At 45.9% G+C, this 23731-nt stretch overlaps 2 protein-coding genes across 3 annotated transcripts; one reads left to right on the plus strand and one right to left on the minus strand.

The window, feature by feature from the left end:
* The first annotated feature begins 232 nt into the window (after nt 1-232).
* On the plus strand, nt 233-16583 carry LOC100283019 (translation initiation factor eIF-2B beta subunit). Of its 2 annotated transcripts, none has more exons than NM_001155921.2 (9): nt 233-453; nt 548-705; nt 2975-3262; nt 3475-3604; nt 14054-14161; nt 14257-14359; nt 14434-14559; nt 15475-15668; nt 15995-16508. In NM_001155921.2, exons 1-9 carry the CDS (start codon nt 401-403, stop codon nt 16083-16085), a joined length of 1251 nt encoding a protein of 416 aa, NP_001149393.2. In that variant the 5' UTR covers nt 233-400; the 3' UTR covers nt 16086-16508. The 2 variants fall into 2 exon arrangements, with proteins under 2 accessions (NP_001149393.2, XP_008643709.1); XM_008645487.4 differs by having other exon boundaries at nt 238-453; nt 3478-3604; nt 15995-16583.
* LOC103626247 (probable ribose-5-phosphate isomerase 2) lies at nt 16342-19347 on the minus strand. The gene has a single exon (XM_008646648.4). The coding sequence runs from the start codon at nt 18221-18223 to the stop codon at nt 17858-17860; it is 366 nt and encodes a 121-aa protein (XP_008644870.1). The 5' UTR covers nt 18224-19347; the 3' UTR covers nt 16342-17857.
* Nucleotides 19348-23731: the final 4384 nt, after the last annotated feature.

The raw sequence follows: 23731 nt of genomic DNA on the forward strand, positions 1-23731 counted from the left end.
CGTTTGACCATCTATATGCGGAGGTGTGGTTTGGGACGTGGAGATTGGTTGCGCGGAGGGGACATACGTAAGTTAATTTGAAATAGATGTGAGGAGTTATTTGTAAAAACATGATGCAGAACGAAACTGATGCTTTAATATAGTAGTATAGTAGAGAAGAGATAGAAATAGAGAAAATATGGACCAACCCTTCCATCACTTACTATACATCCAACCAAACCAAACGTACCCTAAATTAGCACAAAGCGTCCCAAAGGACCGAACTGTAAATTCTTAAAATCACGTGCGTTCTTCAGTGTTAGTTCTCCACCCTCTCCTTGGCGGAAAACCCTAACCCCCTTTCTCGGCGACGATCCGACCCCTACCCCATCTCCCGGCCGACCCCACGGCGCTCTCCGCCATGCCGGACGTGCAACCTCTCGTCAGCGACTTCGTCCTCAAGCTCAAGCGCCGGTAAGCTGCTGCCTATCCACGCCCCTCCCCGTCCGATTCAACCGCCGTTGCTCTGGTGTGTTTATGCCGTTGCCTGTCTGTGTTGGGTGGGCAGGAAGGTGGAGGGGTCGCACGCGGTGGCCCGGCAGACGGCGGAGCTGCTACGGTCGGTTGTGTCGCAGCATCGGATGGGTAGCAGCGCCAACCAGGCGGCCACACTTGCCGATGCCGTACGGGCTGTGGGGGAGCAGCTCATTGCCGCCAATCCCATTGGTAAATGCTTCAGTATTTTTTTTCATTGTGGTTTCATGCTATCCTGTTGGAGTTTGTTCATTGTGTGCTTTCTTAAGCATATCTCGTTAATTAAGCCCTCCAAGACTAATGTGATTGCAAATTCTCTGTATTGCAGCGATATTTTATTGGCTCTACACAATGTTAATGTCCATGCAATATACCTGATTTGTAATTTTGCTGTTACTTTCCTTTTAATATGAGAATTCTGTCAGTGTTACCTGATTATCTGTGTTGGTTTCCAAGTGGTATTTGGTGTGTTCAAAATTCTCTTCCCAAACCAGACTCCCACCGAAGTCGTATTCTGTCATACCCTTGTTGCGATAATATTAGTGCCGTCTGTGTCCCCAAATCACAACTGAACCTTCATGTTCAAAGTTCCATTGGCTTTATCAAAGTTATCTTATATTTACTGTTATTGAATTTATTTCGCTCTCAACTGTAGCTCTTAGATTGCCACCCCAGCTACTCATGATTGTAGACGAGTATTGCCATCTGCTGCCATTACTTACTATTGTACATTTGTACTCCCTCCATTCCAAATCGTAAGTCGTTCTGGCTTTTCTAGATACATACCTTCTCCTACACATCTAGATATGTGGTATGTCTAGATACATATAAAAAACTACGTATATAGAAAAGCCGAAACGACTTACAATTTGGAAGGGAGGAAACACCTATGTATTTGGAAGTGATTAGCCTAGGATTTTGGAGTTGGGTATTTAAAATGTGAAGTGTTGTAAAACTTTTTTTTTGTTTTGACCACATAAAACCTAATATTTAACATGTATAATACCATATATTAGTAAATATTTTGGCCTATCAGCTTAATATATTTTTGTTTTAGCTTCTAACTAGTGCTCGTTGTTGAAACTAGAAGCCAATTGACCCAGAGTGTCCTAGGCCATTCCCAGCGAAGAGTGAACATGAACACCGCTTATTGCCCCAAAGGTCGAAGTAGCGCCAGTTTATGATCATAGTGTTGCTGGTTCATCGTCGCCGCCTTGACCTAGTGTTTGGATTTTGGAACGGGAACCGGAAGGAGAGAAGCAGTGAAATACCTGGTGGATGGGAGTCACGTGCCGTGCGGACTAGAGTCACATGTCGAGAGACAGGGAATTGGAGAAAATTGGGCCACTGTGCCTTGTTGGGCTTACAAGAATGGAACGAAGAGTACCAGGAGGCTATGGTTTTGGGCTCAACTCATAAGTACCCTATCTTTTTAACTCTATTTTTATTTACAATACAAATACATGTATGCACTGTATGACTATGCATATTTTTTTTGGCAAAAATAATGGGTATTCCGTTGAAGACCCTTGAATAAAGCTAGGCCCGGCCCTGGGAAGGTGTATGGCGACTTGGAATTAATGTAGGATAGGATCTGATAAGTAAGAATCTGACTTGAGAAGACCAAAGTCATTGTTAGGTTAAACACACCTTGATTCCATGAGCCAATAGCTATAAAGTGCTACATCCTACTATTTCGAAGATGTCAATGTCCCATTTGAAGGCCTTGGTGGAGCATTTGGAGCGAGTTAACCCTAGCTGCTTTGGAGAGGTGAAGCCTATTGACTCAGCTGAAGAGGCACACATCCATTTGTGGCAACTTGATGTTGCTTGCTTGTGGTGATAGCTGAATTGAAGTGTCTCTAGGATAGGCTTGCTGATCTGGAGATGCAACATCAAAAGTTTATCTCATAGCAACAGAAAATGTACATGCAGATGTGAACAGTAGGCAAAGGCTGCAAGTGAAAAGAAGAGTTATTGAACATGTCAGTAAGATATAGGCTTTAAGAATGTTGTAACCTATGATGACAATTTCAACCAAGAGTCTGGTAGCGCTGATAGGATGGTGAAGCATGGGGACAACAGGGGCTAAGTTTGACTTGTCAACTAGGAAGAGAAGTGCCAAGAGGATGAAACACTTGATGTTGTCAACATGTTATCTTTATCTCAATTGGTCCCCTGCAAAGGGTTTGCATGTTTAGGGAGCAAAATGCAATTGTTTTGGTAATTAGGTTCCAATCAGGAAGTTAGTCGAGTAATCGAGTAGCTGTACGCTGCTTGGATGTCAGATAATAAAGATGCTGTCAGCACAGCATGTTTGTAGCTTTATTGGAGGGTGATGCTTTTAATTCAGCCCCCTGTAAGTGAGCAATATATAACAGTAATAGATAGGATACCTACCTATCCTTTCGTAATTGTAATACTAGTTTTTAATCAATGTGTGTGTGTGTGTGTTTTGCAGAGCTTGCTGTTGGAAACATTGTGAGACGTGTTTTGCATATAATAAAGGAGGAAGATATATCTTCCACAGCAGTTGGTATCGAAGGTCTTTCTGTTACTGTTGACAGTGATGATGAATATGACAGCGAACATGATGATCGCCCTGCATTATCTGCTGCTGTTCTTGCTGCACATGCTAGAAATGCCCTTCGTGCACCTTCATTGCAGACTCTGCTAGAAGACATTCCTGTGAGTCCTGCAATTTCCCGCACTGCATCATCAACTGGTGACTCAGACGGAAAAAGTAAATGTATGTTTGCATCAGTTATTTCTTGCTTGTTGCCAATGTTCTCTTTCACTACTAAATACTCCACCTGAACTGGTAGTCTTTGTTCTTCCTCTATAATTTGGAGAAACATGTATTAAGAATAATAATACCAGGGTCATTTATGTTAACCTTGTAGGTGTTTTATGCCTTTTTATGTCATTATTGGCACTGAAGTCATGTTTGTTCTACTATAGCAGCTGGAGATAAGAGCTCAACTAGAAAACTGAAGCATGATGTCATCGCAGCCATTGGTGATCTTATTGATGAGATTGACTCATGCTATGAGCCGATTTCTGAGCAAGCTGTGGAACTTATTCACCAAAAGTATGATCTTGCTTTGGCTAAGCTAATCAGTATTGCTTTAGGCTAGTATCTGTTATGAATAGAACTCGTATTCAATATGAGGGCATTAGGCCCAAATATATATATCAATATAGGATAGAGACCGTGTGCAACAAGGACTCTATATATGAGACCGAATACAATAAGGACACATGAATAAGGCATCTAACACCCACTCAAACTCAAGGTGGATCAAACACACTGAGTTTGGAGATAAAACCTATACTGGGCTCTGGTCTATGCCTTCGTGAAGAAATCAACCAACTAAAGCTTTGAAGGCACAACGAAGATCAATCTCATCATCCTAAACTCTTGAACCTGTGCATGCATGTAATAGGCATCATCACCTATATGCTTAGTATGCTCATGCTTGACTGAATCACGAGCAATACTAATATTATTAATCAAAAGAGTTGGCATAGAAACAGAAACACCAAAATCTGCAAGCAACCACCATAACCAAGTCACCTCTGCCATCACAAGAGTCATAACACGTAACTCATCCTTTGTACTTGAACGGGAAATTATTGTTTGCTTCTTAGATCTTGTTTGGTATAGCTTATTTCACAACTTCATAGATTTAAGCAGAAGTTGTACCAAACAATGCGCTTCTGTAGCAGCTTATCCGTTCAACTTCTCAAAATGAACTAAAAGCAAGGAATAAGAAGAAGCTACTTTTCATCAGCTTCTTAGATAAGTTGCTTTTCCAACAAGCAACAATTGTGCTAAACAGGGCCTTAGTTTTCCAAGCAATAAGAGAGCCACCAATAAAACATAATATACAGAAAGAGATCAACGATCAAAGGGATCATTAGCCTAGGTAGCATCACTTTAGGCTTGGAGTTGTAAAGAACTTGTGTGTGGAAAAGAGGCGACTAGGATCAAAAAGAGGCTCACCGTCAATGTTTGTTCTACTATACCAAGATAAACAACACTTCTGATTATGTGACGATAGCAACTAGGATAAAAAAGAGGCTCACCGTCAATGTCACTAAGATGAACATTGAGCTCCATGGGAGTCCCAAAGGTATGATGACCAGTAAGAGAAGCACAGTCAAGAAGACCTTGATTGTATTTTTCTTGAGGCAGATAGAAGGTCTCAGGCGTGGAGACCTCAATTCCTAGAAAATAACGAAGAGGACTAGGATCAGACATAAGAAACCGCTTACGCAGATGTGCCTTCACAAAGGCAATATACTGAGGATCATCACCAACGATAATCATATTGTCAACATAAAAAAGAGTCCATCCACGAGATGATGTGTGCACAAAAAGAGCATGATCATGATCACTGGCAGAAAAACCAACCACAATGATCACAGAAGAAAGATAATGGAACTAAGTCCAAGGAGCCTGCTTGAGGCCATAAAGAGAGCGGCAAAGACGACAAACCATACTAGCCGGAATAGAGTACCCAAAATGTGGTTGCATATAGATAGACCTCACACAACTCACCATTAAGAAAGGTATTCTTGACATCAAGCTAAGAGATGGACCACTTACGAACAGAGGTCACAACAAGAAGAGTGCGAACTGTGGTCATATGCGCAAGAGCAAATGTCTCATCATAATCTTGGCCATGTTCCTACGGAAAACCACAAGCAACAAGACGGGCTTTATAACGCTCAAGAGAACCATTAGAACGTGTCCATTTACAGGTAATAGGATAGATATGAGGATGGGAAATAAGATCCCACATGCCACTGCACTCAAACACAACAATTTTCTTAGCCATCACAAGCTGCCATTCTAGATGAAGAATAACATCACAATAAGAAGTCGTTCAGAAAGAACAGTGCTAGCAAAACCTTGCCAAGTAATTGGTCCTAAACAATATAGATCAACATGTTGACAAGATCGATGACTACGATGAAGCGGCTCAGGTGAAGAATCAGTAAGTGAGGATGGGTCAATAGGAGAAGATTCCGTAGGAGAAGATGATTCATCAGGGGTAGGTGAAGCATTATAAGGATTGAGCACTTCAGAAGATGGCACAACATAAACATTCTAGAGACGATGTCATGTAGACCTGTGTCACATGAGGCTTCACAGTGTAGTCTGGAACCATAGTCGAAGCCTCTGAAGAAAACAAAGAAGGCATAACAGGAGGCGTTGAGCAAGAAATCGGCACACGGGGTATAGCGACATCAGATATAAACAAGAAATAAAATGGGTCAGCAAGAGACGTTGAGGAAACGATGCAAGGACGAGGGTAAAAAGGACAAGACTTCATCAAAAACCATATCATGAGACACTCGCATTCGTCGAGCAACCATCCCAACAATGATATCCCTTGTGCTTGGCCTATACCCAAGAAAAACACACTCAACTGATTGAGTAGTCAACTTAGTGCTCATGAGGTGCAAGAAGTACATGGCACACGTAGCCAAAAAACAAAGGCTGGAGTAGTCATGCACCTTGCCACAAAGATGCTCAAAAGAAACACCACCTAAAGAGTCGAAGAAGGCTAAATGTTAATGTGATAGGTGGCAGTTGAGATAGCCTCAACCTAGAAGTGAGGGGGAACATAGGAGGAGAGTATGATAACACGAGCAGTCTCAAGAAGATGACGATGCTTACACTTGGCAACACCATTCTGAGGTCTGAGCATGACCACTAGGACAAGAAAACTGAGCAAGAGTACATTGCTCATTAAAACCCTGGCAAAGAGTCCCAAAAAGACATTCTCCTACAGAGTCAACACGAAAGACAAATAGAAGTGTCGAAATGAGTGTGAACCATAGCAGAGAAGATCTTATAGGTGGATAAAGTCTCATTACATTTTCTCATAAAGTAAGTCCATGTATGCTGAGAAAAACCATCTATAAAAAGTTAATAATATCGATGACCCCCCTTGAAACAAAGTGAGCAGCACCCCATACATCTGACGAACAAGATCAAAAGGATGCTTGGACACTGACTCACTAGAATGATAGGGAAGCTGAATCTGCTTTCCCAAACGACAACCCTAGCACTGATCTAAAGACTCATGACCTGAAGCCGAACCTAAAAGACCACGATGAATCAAAGTGGATGGACGAGCCACAAAGATGACAGTGACACGATGATGCCACTGAATAAACGACGAGATGGACGAAGTAGCAAAAGCGGAGCCTATAAGACTGCTAGGTGCAGCAGAAGGAAGACGAAGCCAGTCAAGCTCTCAAATATGCTGAGAATCATGACGACGAGGGCCAGTACCAACCAGGCGACCCGAGGAACTATCTTGAATATAGAAAAATCAGGATCAAGAATAATGAAAGTCATGATCAATATGATGACTAGCAGGCATAAGCTGAGAGAGAGAGAGAGAGAGAGAGAGAGAGAGAGAAGAGAGAGAGAGAGGCCACATAGATTAAAGATAGGTGCAATGAGGAGTCATGTGAAGAGAAGCACCATAATCAAGAATCCATGCATGAGTACCTGAAGTGGATGTGGTGGTCCATCAGTAGAAGATTGAGAAGCATAACCTGGCAGAGTCAAAGACAAAGTCACAAATTAGCAACACCTGGTGGTTAAGAGGAAGCAAGGAGACAAAGGAGCATCAACTTCTCATGAGTGATCGAATCAATAGAACTCACTGAGAATCTCTAGTAATGGCACTACTATTTATCTTTGAAGAACACTGAGCCTTATGCTCTTACTTTCTACAGCAAAAATCGTCTACATGAACATCTTTACCACAATAATTGCAGTGAAGACCACCACCTCCACCATGTGTAGTAGGAGGGCGTGTTGACGAATGTAAAAGTGGTGGAGTAACTTCAAGTTGAAAGAATGCAGAACAAGCAACCAACACTGAGGATGGCGAAGAAGATGGTAGTAAACCAGCCGCACGAAGATGAGTCTTGTCATTACAAACATCCGCAAGAGGATCCATCAGTGAAATAGGAGGATGGCGAGCCGGCAGTTGAACACGAAGAGGCTCAAATGCATCACAAAGTCGAGTCAGGAGTCCATACATATGATGAAACTGAAATGACTTATCAATGCAAAACTCACAGGTGCCGAGGGACAACTGCGGACTAAGAGCATCACAATGATGCCAAACTACAGACATTTGGCTGTGGAGCTCATCCATTTTGTAATCCACCTGACGAATAGCAGCAAGGTAAGCAGAGTGACAATTATGCTCATAGTGATCATGAAGAGAAGACTACATCTTGCGAGACTGATGAAAATGGACAATCCTTGCAACAAATTGATCCTCCACACTATCAGCAAGAATATAACTGGCTTGAGCATCCTCATCCAACCACAACTTGTAAGCACTGAACTAAGATTCATATGATGCCATGAGATCATCAAAATCAGCAAGAAGCTTTGCCTTGTCTTCATCATTTGCCTTCTCTGGTATTTGAGGGCGCATAGGAGCAGCGGGAGAAGGCGAGCATGGAAGCTCACCAATGAAACTCCCAGAGGTGCAGACCATGCATGTGAGGAACCCAGACATGATAATTGGTCCCATCAAATAGCAGCAGATAGCGAAGGACGGGAACACCACCATTGGAGGAAGACAACGACATTTTAGGGTCTGTTTGGAACACAGGAATCACGCAGGAATTTCACAGGAAACAGTTAAATTTCACAGGAAAAACACATGAACAAGGAGTTTTTCCCGTGTTCCAAACAGGGCCTCAGACAAGAATGCCATGGTTTTTCTTTATGGACTTAACAACCATAAAATTGTGAATGTGATGAGTCCACATACGGAGGAGCGGCGCAGGAGGCCGCACACGACACTTGACTAAGCAGAGGCGACAGGTGTGTGTGGTGGCCTGCACAGGTGGGAGGCGGGCAGATGACCCAGTTGACAAGAGCGACAAGAGAGGGCGCTGGTGGGTGGTTGTGATGTGCATCGGCGGGCAGGCGCACGAGCGAGAGGCCGGCGGGTAGACAGGAGCGAGCGGCCGTAGAGCCGACGTGCGAAGTCCGACGAGCGGTCGTGAAGATGAGTGCTACCGCTCCAAAGGAGCAAACTACGAATATATGCAGAGCCACAAGGCGGCGGGACAGAGCTACCAATTAATGTGAGGAACGATTAGCGAAAGTGAGGGATGGCTTTAACCCTATGTTATTGTTGTGGCTGCTGCGTGGTAGTTGGCGAGGGGAATGCAGGGGAGAGTGGAGGAGAAGAGAGGCTTGAGAACAGGAACGCAGAACGTAGCGAGGAGGACTGTCGTCTCCGGCGGCTGAAGACGCCACCGTCGAAGAACAACCCACCTCTAGGAGGTAAATGTATTATTCTTCGATGCCCTTTTACAAACTAGCAGCCAGCCTTTATAGTATAGGCGACAGGGAACATACCAAATCAACTTATTACTTTCTATAATAGAAATAGGAAACTCTACTGTCTGCTATAACAACAATAGGAAACTACTTGATTGATATAACTGGAAATAGGACTCGCCTGATTCCCCTTTCCTTGCTTCCAGTCCGGTTCCCTTCTTGTGCTTGCGATTAGTGACCTCCGACTGCCCATCCGTTTGTGGGTGAAAAGCTGAACTGAGAAGCAATATCACCCCTGTGAAACTGAATAATTCACTCCAAAAAGTGCTAGTAAAAATTGGGTCCCGGTTACTAACAATAGAACATGTGAACCCATGTAGCCGAACAATCTCATCAAAGAAGGCTTTGGCAACAGAGGTGGCTAGATATGAATGGCTGAGTGGGATGAAATGAGCATATTTGGAAAATCGTTCCACCACAGTGGTACCGGCTCTGGGGCACGAAGGTGCGACCAGCAGATGCCGAGCGCGAGGCAGCTCGCAGCGGCGTGACGCTCAGGGGGCATGCCGATCAGGGACGGCGACTAGAGAGGAGCCGCCCCGGGAGGAAAGGATGGCGCGGTCGGTCGGTGGCAGCACGACCTGGAGGTGGGGCGCGCCAGGGGTGGCGCGGTCGGTGCCGAGAGGCGCGACCGCCGGAGAAGGTGGAGAAGCGGGCCGGTTGGGGGGAGGAGGAAGACGCCGGCCGGAGAAGGGGTTGGAGGCGGCCGAAGGGAGCCCGAGCTCGCCAGGCGAAGGGTGGCGGCGGCCAGAGGCTGGCAGCCGGCTGGGGGTGGGGGTGCTTGCTTAGGGAGACAGCAGCGACGTCTGGGAGGAGAGAGGCCGCCCCCGGGAGGGAAGGTTGAGCCTCCTGGGGGCAGCGAAGGTAGGCAGCGGCTGTGGGGTTGAAGCAGCCGGCGGCTGCTGGGAGGTGAAACCCTAATCTAGTTCTCTGATACCATGTAGAATATGAAAGTAACTGATCTATTACATAGAGGAGTGGGTACATATATATAGAGACTTAACCCTAACCCTAATAGGCCGGCAGCCCAACAGTGGTGCCGGCCCACACACACAGTCTAACAAAAATAACTGATTTCCCACCAACTTTGGGAAAGCTCTCAACGAAGTCCATAGCAATATCACTCCAAACAGAAGAGGGAACTGGCAGGGGCTGCAGCAGTCCAGCTGGGTGTAAGTGCTCAGTTTTATTGCGCTGACAAACTCCACAACCTTTGACATACTCTCTTGACCAAACGGCTGCTGTGAGGGTTGAAGAAGGATAACCGAAGACGATAGATTGTCTTCTGAATACCATCATGCCCTGTTGTGCATTCTTCAGTAGCTGCGGCCATAGGGGAGATAAATTTGGAACATATGCTTTGCTCTAAAATAACAGCAGTCCATCCACCTCGGTCCACCCTGCTGGTGCAGTTCCACTGGCTAACTGGGCCCGAATTTCTTGTGCTCTTGGATCAGCAAGGAGTTCTTGACGAATTGCGTCAAAAACTGCAAATGATGTAGTCGATAGGGCATGAATACTTAAGGCCTCCTCATCCCGACGAGATAAGGCATCCGCTGCTGCATTTTGCTTCCTTGCGCGGTACACCACATCCAAATCATAACCAAATAGCTTCGTGACCCAAGTGTGCTGTGGAATAGTGGTCATGCGTTGATCCAATATGTACTTCAAGCTGCGATGATCAGTGCGGACTGTGAATGACCTTTCTCACAAGTATGGCCTCCAATTGCGAACGACTTTGAATAAGACGATCAACTCCCTTTCATATGCGGGCAACCTGGCGTGGTGAGGGGCCAGAACGCGACTGAAGTAAGCCACGACACCCTCTCCCTGATGCAGCACCGCGCCAAAGTCGGAGCCTGAAGCGTCGTAGTTGACGTAGAAGCGCTTGGAGAAGTCTGGTAGTTGGAGCAATGGAGCGGACATCAGCGCCTTCTTCAGGGCTTGAAAGGCCGATGCCGCTTGGGAAATTCCAGGAGAAAGCCGTTCCCTTGAGGAGAGCAGTTAAGGGCTCAGCCACCGCACTGTACCCCGCGATAAACTTGCGTTAGTACCCGGTGAGGCCAAGAAAACCCCGCAGCGCCTGTGCAGTCCGCTGTTGTGGCCATGCCTCCACAACCGCCACCTTGGATGGGTCCATAGCCACGCCATCCTTTGGAAATAATATGGCCCAGGTAGGCCATCGTTGGTTCGCCGAAGAAACATTTAGACTGCTTGATGAAGAGGCAGTTGGCGCGTAACAACTGAAAAACCATCCTGACCTGCTACACATGTGTCTCCCAAGAAGAACTATAGATGAGTATATCATCAAAAAAGACTAGACCGAATTGGCGGAGAAATGGCTTGAGGATGTCATCCATGAGAGCTTGAAATGTTGCTGGTGCGTTCATCAATCCGAAAGGCATGACAAGGAACTCAAAATGGCCATGATGCGTGCGAAACGCGGTCTTGGCGATATCCTCTGGATGCATCCGAACCTGGTGGTACCCGCTGCGGAGATCAATCTTGGTGAAGAAACAAGCGCCTGACAGCTCATCAAGGAGCTTGTCGACCACTAGAATAAGAAATTTGTTCTTGATCTTGTCATTTAAGGCCCGAAAATCCACACAAGATCGCCAAGTACCATGATGCTTCTTCACCAGGAGAATAGGGGAAGAGAAGGGGGATGTGGTTTCTCGAATAATCCATTGTGCCAGCATTTCTCGACATTGGCGCTCAATCTCATCTTTCAAAAGCTGTGGGTATCGGTACGACCGGACTGCAATGGGAGCCGTACCCGACAACAAATGAATGTGATGGTTATTGCGTCGCGCGGGCCGCAGTCCACGTGATTCTGCAAACAGGTCAGTATAATCTTGCAGTAATGAATTCATGAGGTCCTTGGTCGCCGTCATAGCAGCAAGGCTAACTTCCTCACCACCGATCCCACACCACATGACGGCACGATCATGGTGCCAGAAAGCCACGGATCGCGCCGTAAAGTCCCATGTAATGGGTCCCAACGTCTTGAGCCAATAGATGCCGAGGACAACATCGAAGTCCTCGAGAGCTAAGGCATAACAATCGATGGAGAACGTCTGGTCTTGGATGGCCAATGTCATTGCTGCACAGATGCCCGGACTGTGCAGCTGCTGTTCATTAGCAATAGTGACCACTAGAATCGGCTGATGGGTGATGTCGAGGCCGAGGCGGTGGGCGACGCCCAGGTTGGAGTGGGTGGAGCTGGAGTCCACAAGCGCCGTCAGCTCTTCCCCTTGGATCTTGACGCGAAGACGGATGGTGTCACCAACAGGACCCCCGTCAACGTGTTCAACGAGATGTAGACTTCCTCCGTGATGTTGTCGTCCTCGGGTGCAGCGTCGTCTAGGGACAGACAGAACACGCCGCCTCGCGCTGCACACTTGTGATCTCGGGAGAATTTCTCCAGGAAAAAATAACATTGCCCTTTGGCACGTTTGTTGGCGATCTCAGCCGATAGCTGACGAATGCGGGGTCGCTGTGGTTCCTCCATCGTCGGTGCTGGTGTCATTGACGGTGGACGAGGACAGGAAGGCTGGCACGGCATGGACGAGTAGATGGCGCGAGCCACCTCAGCAGAACGACGCTCGAAGGCCCGGACCAGACTCATGGTCGTCCAACGGTGGAGCTCCTTCAACTCCCCAAGCGCGTTGGAGTGGATGGGCGGGCCGAAGCTCATGTTGGTGAATTCGACGAAGCGCGACATAGTGATGATGCCGAGATCACGCTCCAACTAGTAGTACACCATTGCGCCGCCGTGTCGTCGAGATGGAGAGAGGCCAGCCACACCTTATCCTCCTACAAAGTGCGATAGCCGCGGAAAAAGCCTTCACACTTGTTCAAACATGGGAGCGGATCCGACTCACCATCGTAGTGCGGGAAGTTGAGGTTGGGTTCTCGTGGGCCACTGCTGTCATGACGTTGAGGGTCGTTCCCACGGCCCCCACTGAAGCTGCTTTCCTTTGTGCCTTCGTGTCGTCGACGATCAGGCGAACCCCGCTGCTCGTGGTTCTCTTCATCATTGGACTGAAACTTCTCCGTGCGCGTGATGCACTGGTCATGCGCGTTCAGGCGGTTGTTCATGGTTGGGTTCTTGTGGGCCACTACTAGAAAACTCTTCTGTATCAATTGTTTTAAGTATGTTGATTCTTTGTATCAATTGCTTTTAGTGCCCAATTTGAATCCATAATAAGTTCATTACTATATAACATTGTTCGATACTAAATAATACCTAACAAGATCCAATGCGCCTACCTCGTCGCCAACGGTCATGGCGCCGAGGTGCTGCCACGTCAGGTCCACGTTGGCGTCGATTCATGCATTTACACACCAAAATAATTGGCGCCGACACGTAGCTCGGTGCCAATAGTGACGACACCGAGCTAGGGGTCCATTTTTGAAATGAAACTGGAAAGGGCGTATTTGTGAAAATAAAACCCAAAAAGGGCTAAATTGCAAAAAAGACGGTGGGAATGTCCATATTGTTTATCATGTAAATTACTGTTACATCTAGAAAAGGCATTGGTAAAAGTACTTCATCCATTTATTAAAAGAAAAGTTATTTCATGCAATAAGCTAAGAAGTTCCTCAATAGTTTATCTATATTCTAGGCAACAACTATGGTACAATCAGTACCTAGGTGCAAGTATGTAAGCCAGCCTCTTGAACCGTTAGATCAAGATCTAACTGTATGTCACATTTAACATATAAAACCTTCCACCACCAGTTCGAGTAGCTTTATACAAAACCCTAACAAACCACTGTTGCATCTATAGTTGGATCATGATCTAACGGAACAGAAGACTCGTTTGCACGCTTGCACCTAGGGACTGCTTGCATAACAGTTGTTGCACTATATTCTGATGCGAAGATTTTTTTTTCATATAAGTAATCCATTGCAATATCTTTTGCATTTTGCTCGAGAGATATGTGCCTAAGGAACATTTGCCTTTGGATATTTAACCATTATACAATTGACCAGTCTTTGAAACATAATAGTGTGAAGTCTTAATTATTCTTTAATTAGATATTTAGAAATGGAGTTTCTCTATAGAATATAGATACCTCAGCACCAGCTTAAATATATTGCTTGCTTACTGACACTAATTGTTTATCGCTTGCCAGTGAGGTAATCCTAACTCTAGGTCGTTCTAGAACCGTCAAGGAGTTCCTGTATGCCGCGAAAGAAAAGAAACGATCTTTTCGTGTATTTGTTGCTGAAGGTGCTCCAAGGTTTGTGCATTATTTGAACATTATTGTAACTTAATTGTTTCTCGTGCACAATATACTCTTGCCTGACAGTGTCACAATGTTTATGTTGAAATCAGATATCAGGGCCATGTTCTCGCAAAAGAGCTGGTTGAGAAAGGTGTACAAACTACAGTTATAACAGATTCAGCAGTTTTTGCTATGATATCTCGAGTTAACATGGTATGTGTGTAGTCATTGTTAATTTGGAAATTCTGTCTTTCCATTAGAATTCCAATCCCTAATTTTAACTGAAGGTCATCGTTGGAGCGCATGCTATCATGGCAAATGGTGGAGTCATTGCACCAGTAGGGATGAACATGGTTGCACTTGCTGCTCAAAGGCATGCTGTGCCTTTTGTTGTGGTTGCTGGTAGTCACAAGGTTGATTTCTGCACATTACCCCGCAAAATTTGCAACTTAAGTAGCCGAATAAGAATCAGGGTCTACATCTACATTTTACTGCTATTTTTAATGTATACATGTCCATAATTTAGTGTTCAATACTTTGATGGTGCATTCTTCTGCAATTGGCCCACTTGTTAAATTGTCCTTATTTAATGAAGAAAGTGGACTTGCAGCACTAATGAGGATGCTGTCAAATGTCATTGTGATGATACCATCATAATATCTTAATCTATTTTTTTTCTTATTTCCGGCTTTTTGGGATCTAATGCTATCTACAGATAGTCCACCCATCTCAGGAAATCTCTTTAACTTCCATTTTCCATGGTTGTCATGCTTAACTAGACGCCTGACATACAGAGTAGCATAGGTATATATCATAAAGTGAATTCACTGTTATCATTTCTTTTTTAGCATCAAGTAGGAAAATCGGATAATCCTGTCAAGTATGCAAACATGATTAATTCTGAGGCCTGTCATCAAGAGCACTATTTACTTGCAAGGTGTCACTTAAGTGCTCAAGTGAAGTACTTTCACCTTATACAATTTCGTAATTTTTTAATTAATGCTCCCTCCATACTCATTCACATTTTTGGCCATTATTTTTTCAATTATTCGTTGGAAAAAAATCAGCAAATGTTTATCGATATCAAAGTACTTTTCATGAAAAACCTGCTAGTAGTTTTCTTTCCTATAAATCTAAATACTTGTGTGTATAGTAGGGGTTAGTTTTTTTAATCTTGACTGCACACATTTGAGAACCATGAGTAAAGAATAATGGAAATAGGTGGCATTCACAATTTTTTGAACGCCCATACAACCCAAAGGTATCTAATGGATATGAAGTTGAATACGTTTTTGAAGTTTCCATTTTGCCTTCTTCCTCACGTGCAGCTGTGTCCGTTGTATCCACACAATCCAGAAGTGTTGTTGAATGAACTCAAATCGCCGTCTGATTTGCTCGATTTTGGCGAGTTCTCAGATTGCATGAATTTCAGTACTCAGGATGGCAGCCCCTTGTTAAATGTTGTCAACCCAACATTTGACTATGTGCCACCGAAGCTTGTGAGCCTATTCATCACTGACACGTAAGTTCTCTCAGCATTTTCTATGATCTGGTAATAGAAGAGAATGGTTATATGTACTTGGTGCTGCATGCGTCAGCAGTTTTTTGGTGCCTGGTGTGCTGGTTGCACACAAGTTTCCTTATGAGTGAATTATATCGGCCTCGATTTATTAGAGTTTGCATAATCGCATGTATCTGAACTTATGATTAGGAATTGTTAGTAAATTTATGATACCTTTGGTTTCCTACCTCACATGGACATACATTATTATCATATCCATAGACTTCTTGCACCTACATTCAAATCATTCAGTTCGTTTTCCTGATATAGTTGTCTTTGCCTGGCAGTGGGGGACACAGTCCATCTTATATGTATCGGCTTATTGCTGAGTATTACTCAGCTGATGACCTGGTAGTGAGACGGAAGGCAACATCTTGAAGGAAGACAAAAGCGCTGCGAAGTCTCCTTGGTGTTCTGATCATAGGATTTGCGATCTTATTGGAATCCTAGTGTTCTTGTACTCGTCATGATCTGTTGCCTGTAGAGCGGTGCTGCTGTGATAAGTGGAATCACCTGTTTGTGGATCCAGTTACTGTCAAACTGCAGGAAATCGATGCAAGCATTCTCGCGCATCGTTGTAACCATGGCGGCATTTTAAGTATAAACTGTTGAGGAATGGAGCGTTACGTCATGGAAGAATTGTTTCACTATAGGAGAGGTTCAAATATATGATTGACTGGTTGTGTAGAGGGTGTCTGTTTCTTTTCTGGTCATAGGTTAATCTGGGCCTTGGCTGGTCCAAATTTTGAATGTTATAAACTCCAGCAAGCTGTTCGATATGTCTATGAAGTGTTACCATGCACACTGATGGGTATTTGCTGAGCCATTTTGTTTTCTATATCTATCGTATATATATGATAGTGCTCATTTCATGCTTTTTTTGGTGATTCAATTTCGTAGATGCTGGGAAAGGGAAAAAAAGGGAATTTTAAGGCTTAAACAAATTAGTAAGACAACTTCGTAGATGCTTGGACCGGCGACGACCTGGACGCACACGCGCCGCAGGAGGTCGTACTCTGGCGGGGCCATCGGTGGCAGCGAGAAGTGGTCGTACGTGGAGCTCCCGGTCCGGACTTCGCCCATGTTCCGGAAGATGCCTTGCCCGGCGACTGCCTGTTAACAACACTAGCAAGGTACTAGAGTGGAAGAGAATCCGGGTACAAGAGAGATAAAGTTGGGGAAGATAAACAGCCTAGAGAATGGAGGAAGATGAACAATAAAGAGGTTCTCTGTTGATTCTTTGATAACCATCGCGTGTCCAGCTTCTCCATTTTATAGCAGAGAATACCTCACTTGCCACTTTTCAAGGGCCCACATGGCACCACATGACACTGTACTGAGATTCCCCAACGCTTGGCTTGTCCCCAAGCTGCTGACCTTTATCGTTAAGTTATCGAATGCCTTGCATAAATCCAATCGCTCAACTCCATAGGTAGAGGCCATGGTTGCATAAGTCCACTCACGAGCCTAGCTCTTGCAGCTTCCTCAGGATTCTCGGAAAGCCAAAAACAGCACCACTATGAATGGATTTGAAGAGCTGAACCTTCCATGTGTCTCTCTGCTCCAAAATGCTATAGGTGACAGTATTTCTCCTAGCCATCTGCCACGCTGCCCTCTTCTCACGGAAGAACTCCGTCCACTTGCTCGAGCTCATGAACATGTCGACGAGGCTGATGGCGCTCATGAAAATGAGGCCCAAGTCGCTGGAGCCATCGACGTGCACATCGGGGTTGCGGAATGAGCCGCCTGGCTTGGCGAAGATGCTGTCGTACGTGTCGACGTTGAGCACCTTGTGGCCGCCCATCTTGACCCACAGGTGCTCGCCGGCCTATTCGAACCTCACCGTTATTTCCATGCTCGTCATCCATGCTGCCATTGTCATCCCCTCACCAATGCGATCGTCAGCCTCGTTGTTCTCAACGATGGACAGCCGCCGCACTTCGAAAATATTATTTGCTGCTGACTCAGTGCAGAAGTTCTCATTCAGACACGTCCTTCGTGAAGGAGCGGATCATGACGGGGGCATCCTGGCTCCCGTGGCTCCATTGCTTCCGACCGTGAGACGGAGCAGGCCTCTTCCGACCAACTCGTCGAAGCAACGCTCCGCGGCCTCTGTAAGCTGCACCTTCTTCCTCGCATCTCCAGCTTCTTCAGCGTGGGAAAATTAGCCTAGGATCTAGGAACATGTCGTGTTCTACGACGCCGGTGATCTGAAACAGACGGTCACTGATGTCGTGCAGGTCGCCGCGGATGCCGTCCTCGATGATGTAGTTGTCGTTGTCGGTGACGAAGGACTGTTTCGAGTCTTCTTTCCCCTTGGCGGCGGTCGCTGGAACAGACCTCAGCCTGGCGTGGAATCCAGGCAAGCCGTCGAAGAGGCCGCGGATGTGTCCCAGCGTGTGAAGCACGCCGAAGGGGATGACCTCGCCGGGGTTGGCGCCCGTGCAGCCGAGGCGCGACACGAGCTTGGACGCGTCGACGATGACGACAAAGCGAGCACCAACACCCACGATCATCTTCTCGCGGAACAGTGAGCCACTGCGGCCCTTGACGATGGAGGCAATGAATCTGGCCCTCTTTACGCCGGTCTTCAGTGAAGCGGCCGTAGTTGGCGCTGTGGTTGAGGACCCTTATCGAACACTTTGTGGGAGTGTCAAAGGGTACATCCTCCTCTATGCTTGAGGTAGCTGGTGCAGTGGTGCTGCACGGCGCGCTCGCAGATCGCCCGCCGCTCGTCCTGCCGAAACTGCGCCACGAAGCAGCGGATGTAGGGGAAAGGGATGTCGACGACCACCCACCACTCGAGGATGCCTAGGACGAGCAGCTCCATCCGCGGAACGGACACACGATCAAACGTGAACTCGCACGCGTCGAGCGGAAACTGCGACAGCCACAGAGCAGGGTGCTCCTCCAGCGTGTCCGCCAGTGACAAGCTCGCCACCGTGAGTAGCAGCAAACCCCATGCATGCTCCATCTGAACCCATCATCACCAGGGACGAAGTGGATCAGCAAAGGCACCACGGCTGCTGGGTTGCAGCCTCTGCTCCGGTCTCATCTCTAGGAAGTTCGTGCGCCGCCATGGCCTCCACCTCGTCGGCAACGGCACCGCCCCGTTCCTGCTCGACACCTCCTTCTTCATCCGGAGTCTGGCGTCGACGGTGGTCGACGGACGCCATCAACCTATCGTCGGGCGCAGGGGCCCTGTTGGTGGCCTCACGGGTGGGCGTGAGGTAGGATTGCTCAGATCTGTCGTCGGAGGAGGAATTGCGTCCCCGTGCGGGCCGCTCGTCGCGACGGCCAGCAAGCGCACTAGCATTGGCTCCCGCCATGGCCTCGTCGCGTTACGACTCGTAGAGACGTAGACGATGGAAGGATGCGATAGAGGGCTCACCACATCGCGGAACGGCTCGTCCACCCCCTCAGCTTGCGGCTGCAGCAGCTTCGCGAAGCGCCAGTCGAGTCCAGCCTCGGTCGCGTCGAACCTCCGGTTGAACTCGTCGAGGATGAGCTTGACATTGAGAGTCATGACGTTGGCGACTTGAAGCTGAGAATCGAACCCTCTAATACCACTTGTTAACAACACTAGTCTCTCAAACTCAACTAATAACGGCAAGGTACTAGAATGGAAGAGAATCCGAGTGACTGGTGTTACGAGAACTAAAACTTTGACATAACATTATATAAATTGACATTACATAATATACACCTAGAATGTATCCACTAGGCTAAAATTTCAAAACAAACACGTAGTGTGTTGCTTGTGTGATGATCTGACTTGGTAAAAGGAAATTTTAACCCTTGGTGGGAATATCTCTCTTTAAGGATTAGAAGCATGTGACCTTGTGAGATGAGCACTTAGGGGTGAACTCAACAAGTGGGTAGAAATGATCAAATCTGAATTATCTGAGAAAATTGAATTAAACAAATTAAATCTAATAGTTACAGAAAACACTTTTATAATTGTGTCAAAATGTTACATGTAAGTCTATATAGTGTAGCAACATACCACAAAAGTTTAGTTAGAGAAAGAAAAAAATAAAAAATATACTTTACGTAGTGTCCGAGGATGGCACTCGGTAAAGCATTATTTGCTGAGTGTCAGACGTGGGAGACTCGGCAAAGTAGTCTCTTTGCCAAGTGCAAAAGCCCGGCGCTCGACAAAGATAACGACCGTTAGATATAGACGGCTGCTGATGGTCCTTTACCGAACGTCGCCTTTCGCCGAGTGTTTGACACTCAGCAAAGTTATCTTTGCCGAGTGTCTTTCTATGCCCAGAGTCTTGCTCACCGCAAACGCGGTCACTATCAAGAGTTGAATTTTGCCGAGTGTCCGATTAGAAGTACTCGACAAAGAGCTGGATTTTGGTAGTGGTATCAAAGACTCATGTGTAACCGATACAAATATATATGTTTGGGCTAGCTACCGTTGAACACAGAATGACCAAGCCAGGAGGCGAGTTTTCTCATTGCGTGCGTATCCCTTTCACCACACGCGCGTACTGTCTGTACGTATATATGGTATGTGCGAGCAGTGACATCTTTTGAAGTCAAGAGGAAGTAGCACTCGGCAATCGGTCATCGGTCGTCTCGAACCAAGAGCTGTGCCGCGTCACTGATCAGTTGGGTGTACCTGTATATAGTTCAGGTAGCACTCGTCAGCTATCACATTTGCAGATCAGGAATTTGGTCGGACCTGAGCGACCGAAATTGAAGAGGCGAGATCGAACGACAGCGCACACGTGCACACGCACACGTTTACTAAAACGATTTGTAAACTAAAACTGCCGGCGGCAGGTTTGCTCAAATCAAATTAAAATTTTATTGACCGGTTTACCGCTGCAAAAACCGCTGCTCGAAACTATCGATTTTTTCTTCAAAACGAACCGGTTTTTATGTCTTTTATAGAAAAAAATGATAGGGTTTATTTGTAATTTGCTCAATTCATGTTGAACAATTTATATTAATTGATCCACACAATATATGTTCACCAAAATGACATATGTCATATGTATGCAACCAAAAACTTCAATTCCCATGCAACAATCAACCATCAGATTGTGCAATACTCAAATACAAGTTCTTTTAAGTTCTCTCACGACACATATGTTGACATGTTTCAAAATACTCATGTATTCAGCTTGAGTCATAGTGATAGTACTCAGGCATGTGGGAAAAGATCGTGATATGGGTCCATTTTGTATACATAGTCCTATACAAAAGGTATGAGATACATTAGCGAGAAAAAACAAGAACAACAAATAAATACTTGTTGACGTAGCAAAAATAGCACACTGGTCTGCTTGTAGTTATATGTGCAAACATATGTAATACTTGCACTTCGATGTAATGCTTCTTCAAACGGGTACCACCCCTCCGCTATTTGTTCCTCTATAATATTTGCACTTGAAACCCGTACCAACCTTCTCTCTATGCTCCCAGACTATTTGGCATGTCTCTTAAAGGAACAATATATTGTTGACGTAAAACATCTTCACATATATGTCACGTATAAACAGCTATGGGCACTAAACTAGCACTTAAAGTAGGAAAAAATAGCATCTAATAGTAAATCATCTTCACATACAGCATATAACAGTAAACAAGACTAATATGCATAAAATGGCTACTAAATGTCTAAATTGAAACTCAATTTTGACATTAAATATGGTTTTCCGGCAAAAAATGGTGGTTTACCGGTTGAAAATAGCGGTTTACTGCCGATGATTTTTGTTTTTTATAATTTGTTTCAAAATTTTAAATTTACAGTGAATTTACCGAGTACTTTTTATCGACCACTCGATAAAGACTTTGCCGAGTGCCATATGGTACTCGGCAAAGAAAAGTCACCGTCACGGCGCTGAAAGGGAAATGTGCCCTTGGGCCATTTCTAAGTATTTTGGTGATTGAGTGCCAACACAAGTGCTTAAATGTGAATCTATGCCCATGGATGGACAAAGTGCAAATCAAAAGTAAAGGTATGTTTCTAATTAAGCCTTAGTACATTGGTTTTGTGTACTAATATACTTGTCTAAGTGTTAGAAACAGAAAGAAGAAGAAAAGAAAAGAGGTGCAAAAGGCTTGGCTGTGTATAGCCAAGACTCAGCTCAGTCTGGCACACCGGACTGTCCGCTGGTGCACCAGACAGTGTCCGGTGCGCCAGGCTGACTCGAAGTGAACTGGCCGCTCTCGGGAATTTCACCGGCGACGTACGACTATAATTCACCGGACTATCCGGTGTGCACCGGACTGTCCGGTGAGCCAACGGTCGGCCGGGCCAACGGTCGGCCGCGGAATCCGCGCGCGACACGTGGCCGAGCCAACGGTCGGAAGGGGGCACCGGACATGTCCGGTGCGCCAACGGCTCCCAGATCTGCAACGGTCGGCTGCGCCATTTTAGGAAGGAAATCGGGCACCGGACACTGTCCGGTGTGCACCGGACTGTCCGGTGCACCAGACGACAGAAGGCAAGAATGGCCTTCCAGATTTGCTCTCAATGGCTCCTAGCTGCCTTGGGGCTATAAAAGGGACCCCTAGGCGCATGGAGGAGGACACCAAGCAACCTTAGAGCATTCTTGATCATCCACACTCAGTCTTTGCACATTTGTCTGTCATTCTCATTGATTTGAGCTCTGTTCTAGTGAGAACTTTGAGATAGTCTTTTGAGCTCGATTCTTGGCCGTGTGTGTGCACATTTTGCTGTGGATTTGTGTGTGTTGCTTCCCTCCCTTACTCCGTGTTTCTTTGTGAACTTCAAGTGTAAGGGCGAGAGACTCCAAGTTGTGGAGATTCCTCGCAAACAGGATTGAGAAAAAGCAAGCAAAACACCGTGGTATTCAAGTGGGTCTTTGGACCACTTGAGAGGGGTTGATTGCAACCCTCGTCCGTTGGGACGCCACAACGTGGAGTAGGCAAGCGTTGGTCTTGGCCGAACCACGGGATAACCATCGTGCCATCTCTGTGATTGATTTATTGTGGTTATTGTGTTTTGACTCCTCTCTAGCCACTTGGCAATTATTGTGCTAACAATTAACCAAGTTTTGTGGCTTAAGTTTTCAAGTTTCATAGGATCACCTATTCACCCCCCTCTAGGTGCTCTCAATTGGTATCAGAGCCGTTCTCTTCAAGAAAGGGACTAACCGCCCGAAGAGATGGATCCTAAGGGGAAGAGAATCGTGATCAACGACAAAGAAAAGGAATCTTTCGTCAACGAGCCGAAGGACGACAAGCCTACCGACTCCGGCTCGGGCCATAGACGGAAGGAAGGGAAGAAGAAGACGAGACGCATCAAGGAGATCGTCTACTACGACGACAGCGATGAGTCTACTTCTTCCCAAAAGGACGACGACCACAACGACTACGAGAGAAGAAAACCGGTTAATTCAAACTTTTCTTTTGACTACTCTCGTATTCCGCAAAGTTCAAATTCACATTTGCTCCCCATTCCACTTGGCAAGCCCCCTCACTTTGATGGGGAGGACTACGGATTTTGGAGCCACAAAATGCGTACTCACTTGTTCTCTCTCCATCCTAGCATATGGGAGATTGTAGAGAATGGAATGCACTTTGATAGTACGGATAGTCCTATGTTTATTAATGAACAGATTCATAAAAATGCACAAGCTACTACTGTGTTGCTAGCTTCTTTGTGCAGGGACGAGTACCATAAGGTGAGCGGCTTGGACAATGCCAAGCAGATTTGGGACACCCTCAAGATCTCTCATGAGGGGAATGATGTCACCTTGCTCACCAAGATGGAGTTGGTAGAGGGCGAGCTTGGACGATTCGCGATGATAAGGGGCGAGGAGCCAACCCAAACATACAACCGGCTCAAGACCCTTATCAACAAAATAAGGAGCTACGGGAGCACGCGATGGACAGACCACGACGTCGTCCGCCTAATGCTAAGGTCCTTTACCGTTCTTGATCCTCATTTGGTGAACAATATTCGTGAAAATCCTAGGTACACCAAGATGTCGCCCGAAGAAGTTCTTGGAAAATTTGTAAGCGGGCGAATGATGATCAAG

The sequence above is a fragment of the Zea mays genome, chromosome 5, assembly GCF_902167145.1.
Source record: "Zea mays cultivar B73 chromosome 5, Zm-B73-REFERENCE-NAM-5.0, whole genome shotgun sequence".
Taxonomy (NCBI): domain Eukaryota; kingdom Viridiplantae; phylum Streptophyta; class Magnoliopsida; order Poales; family Poaceae; genus Zea; species Zea mays.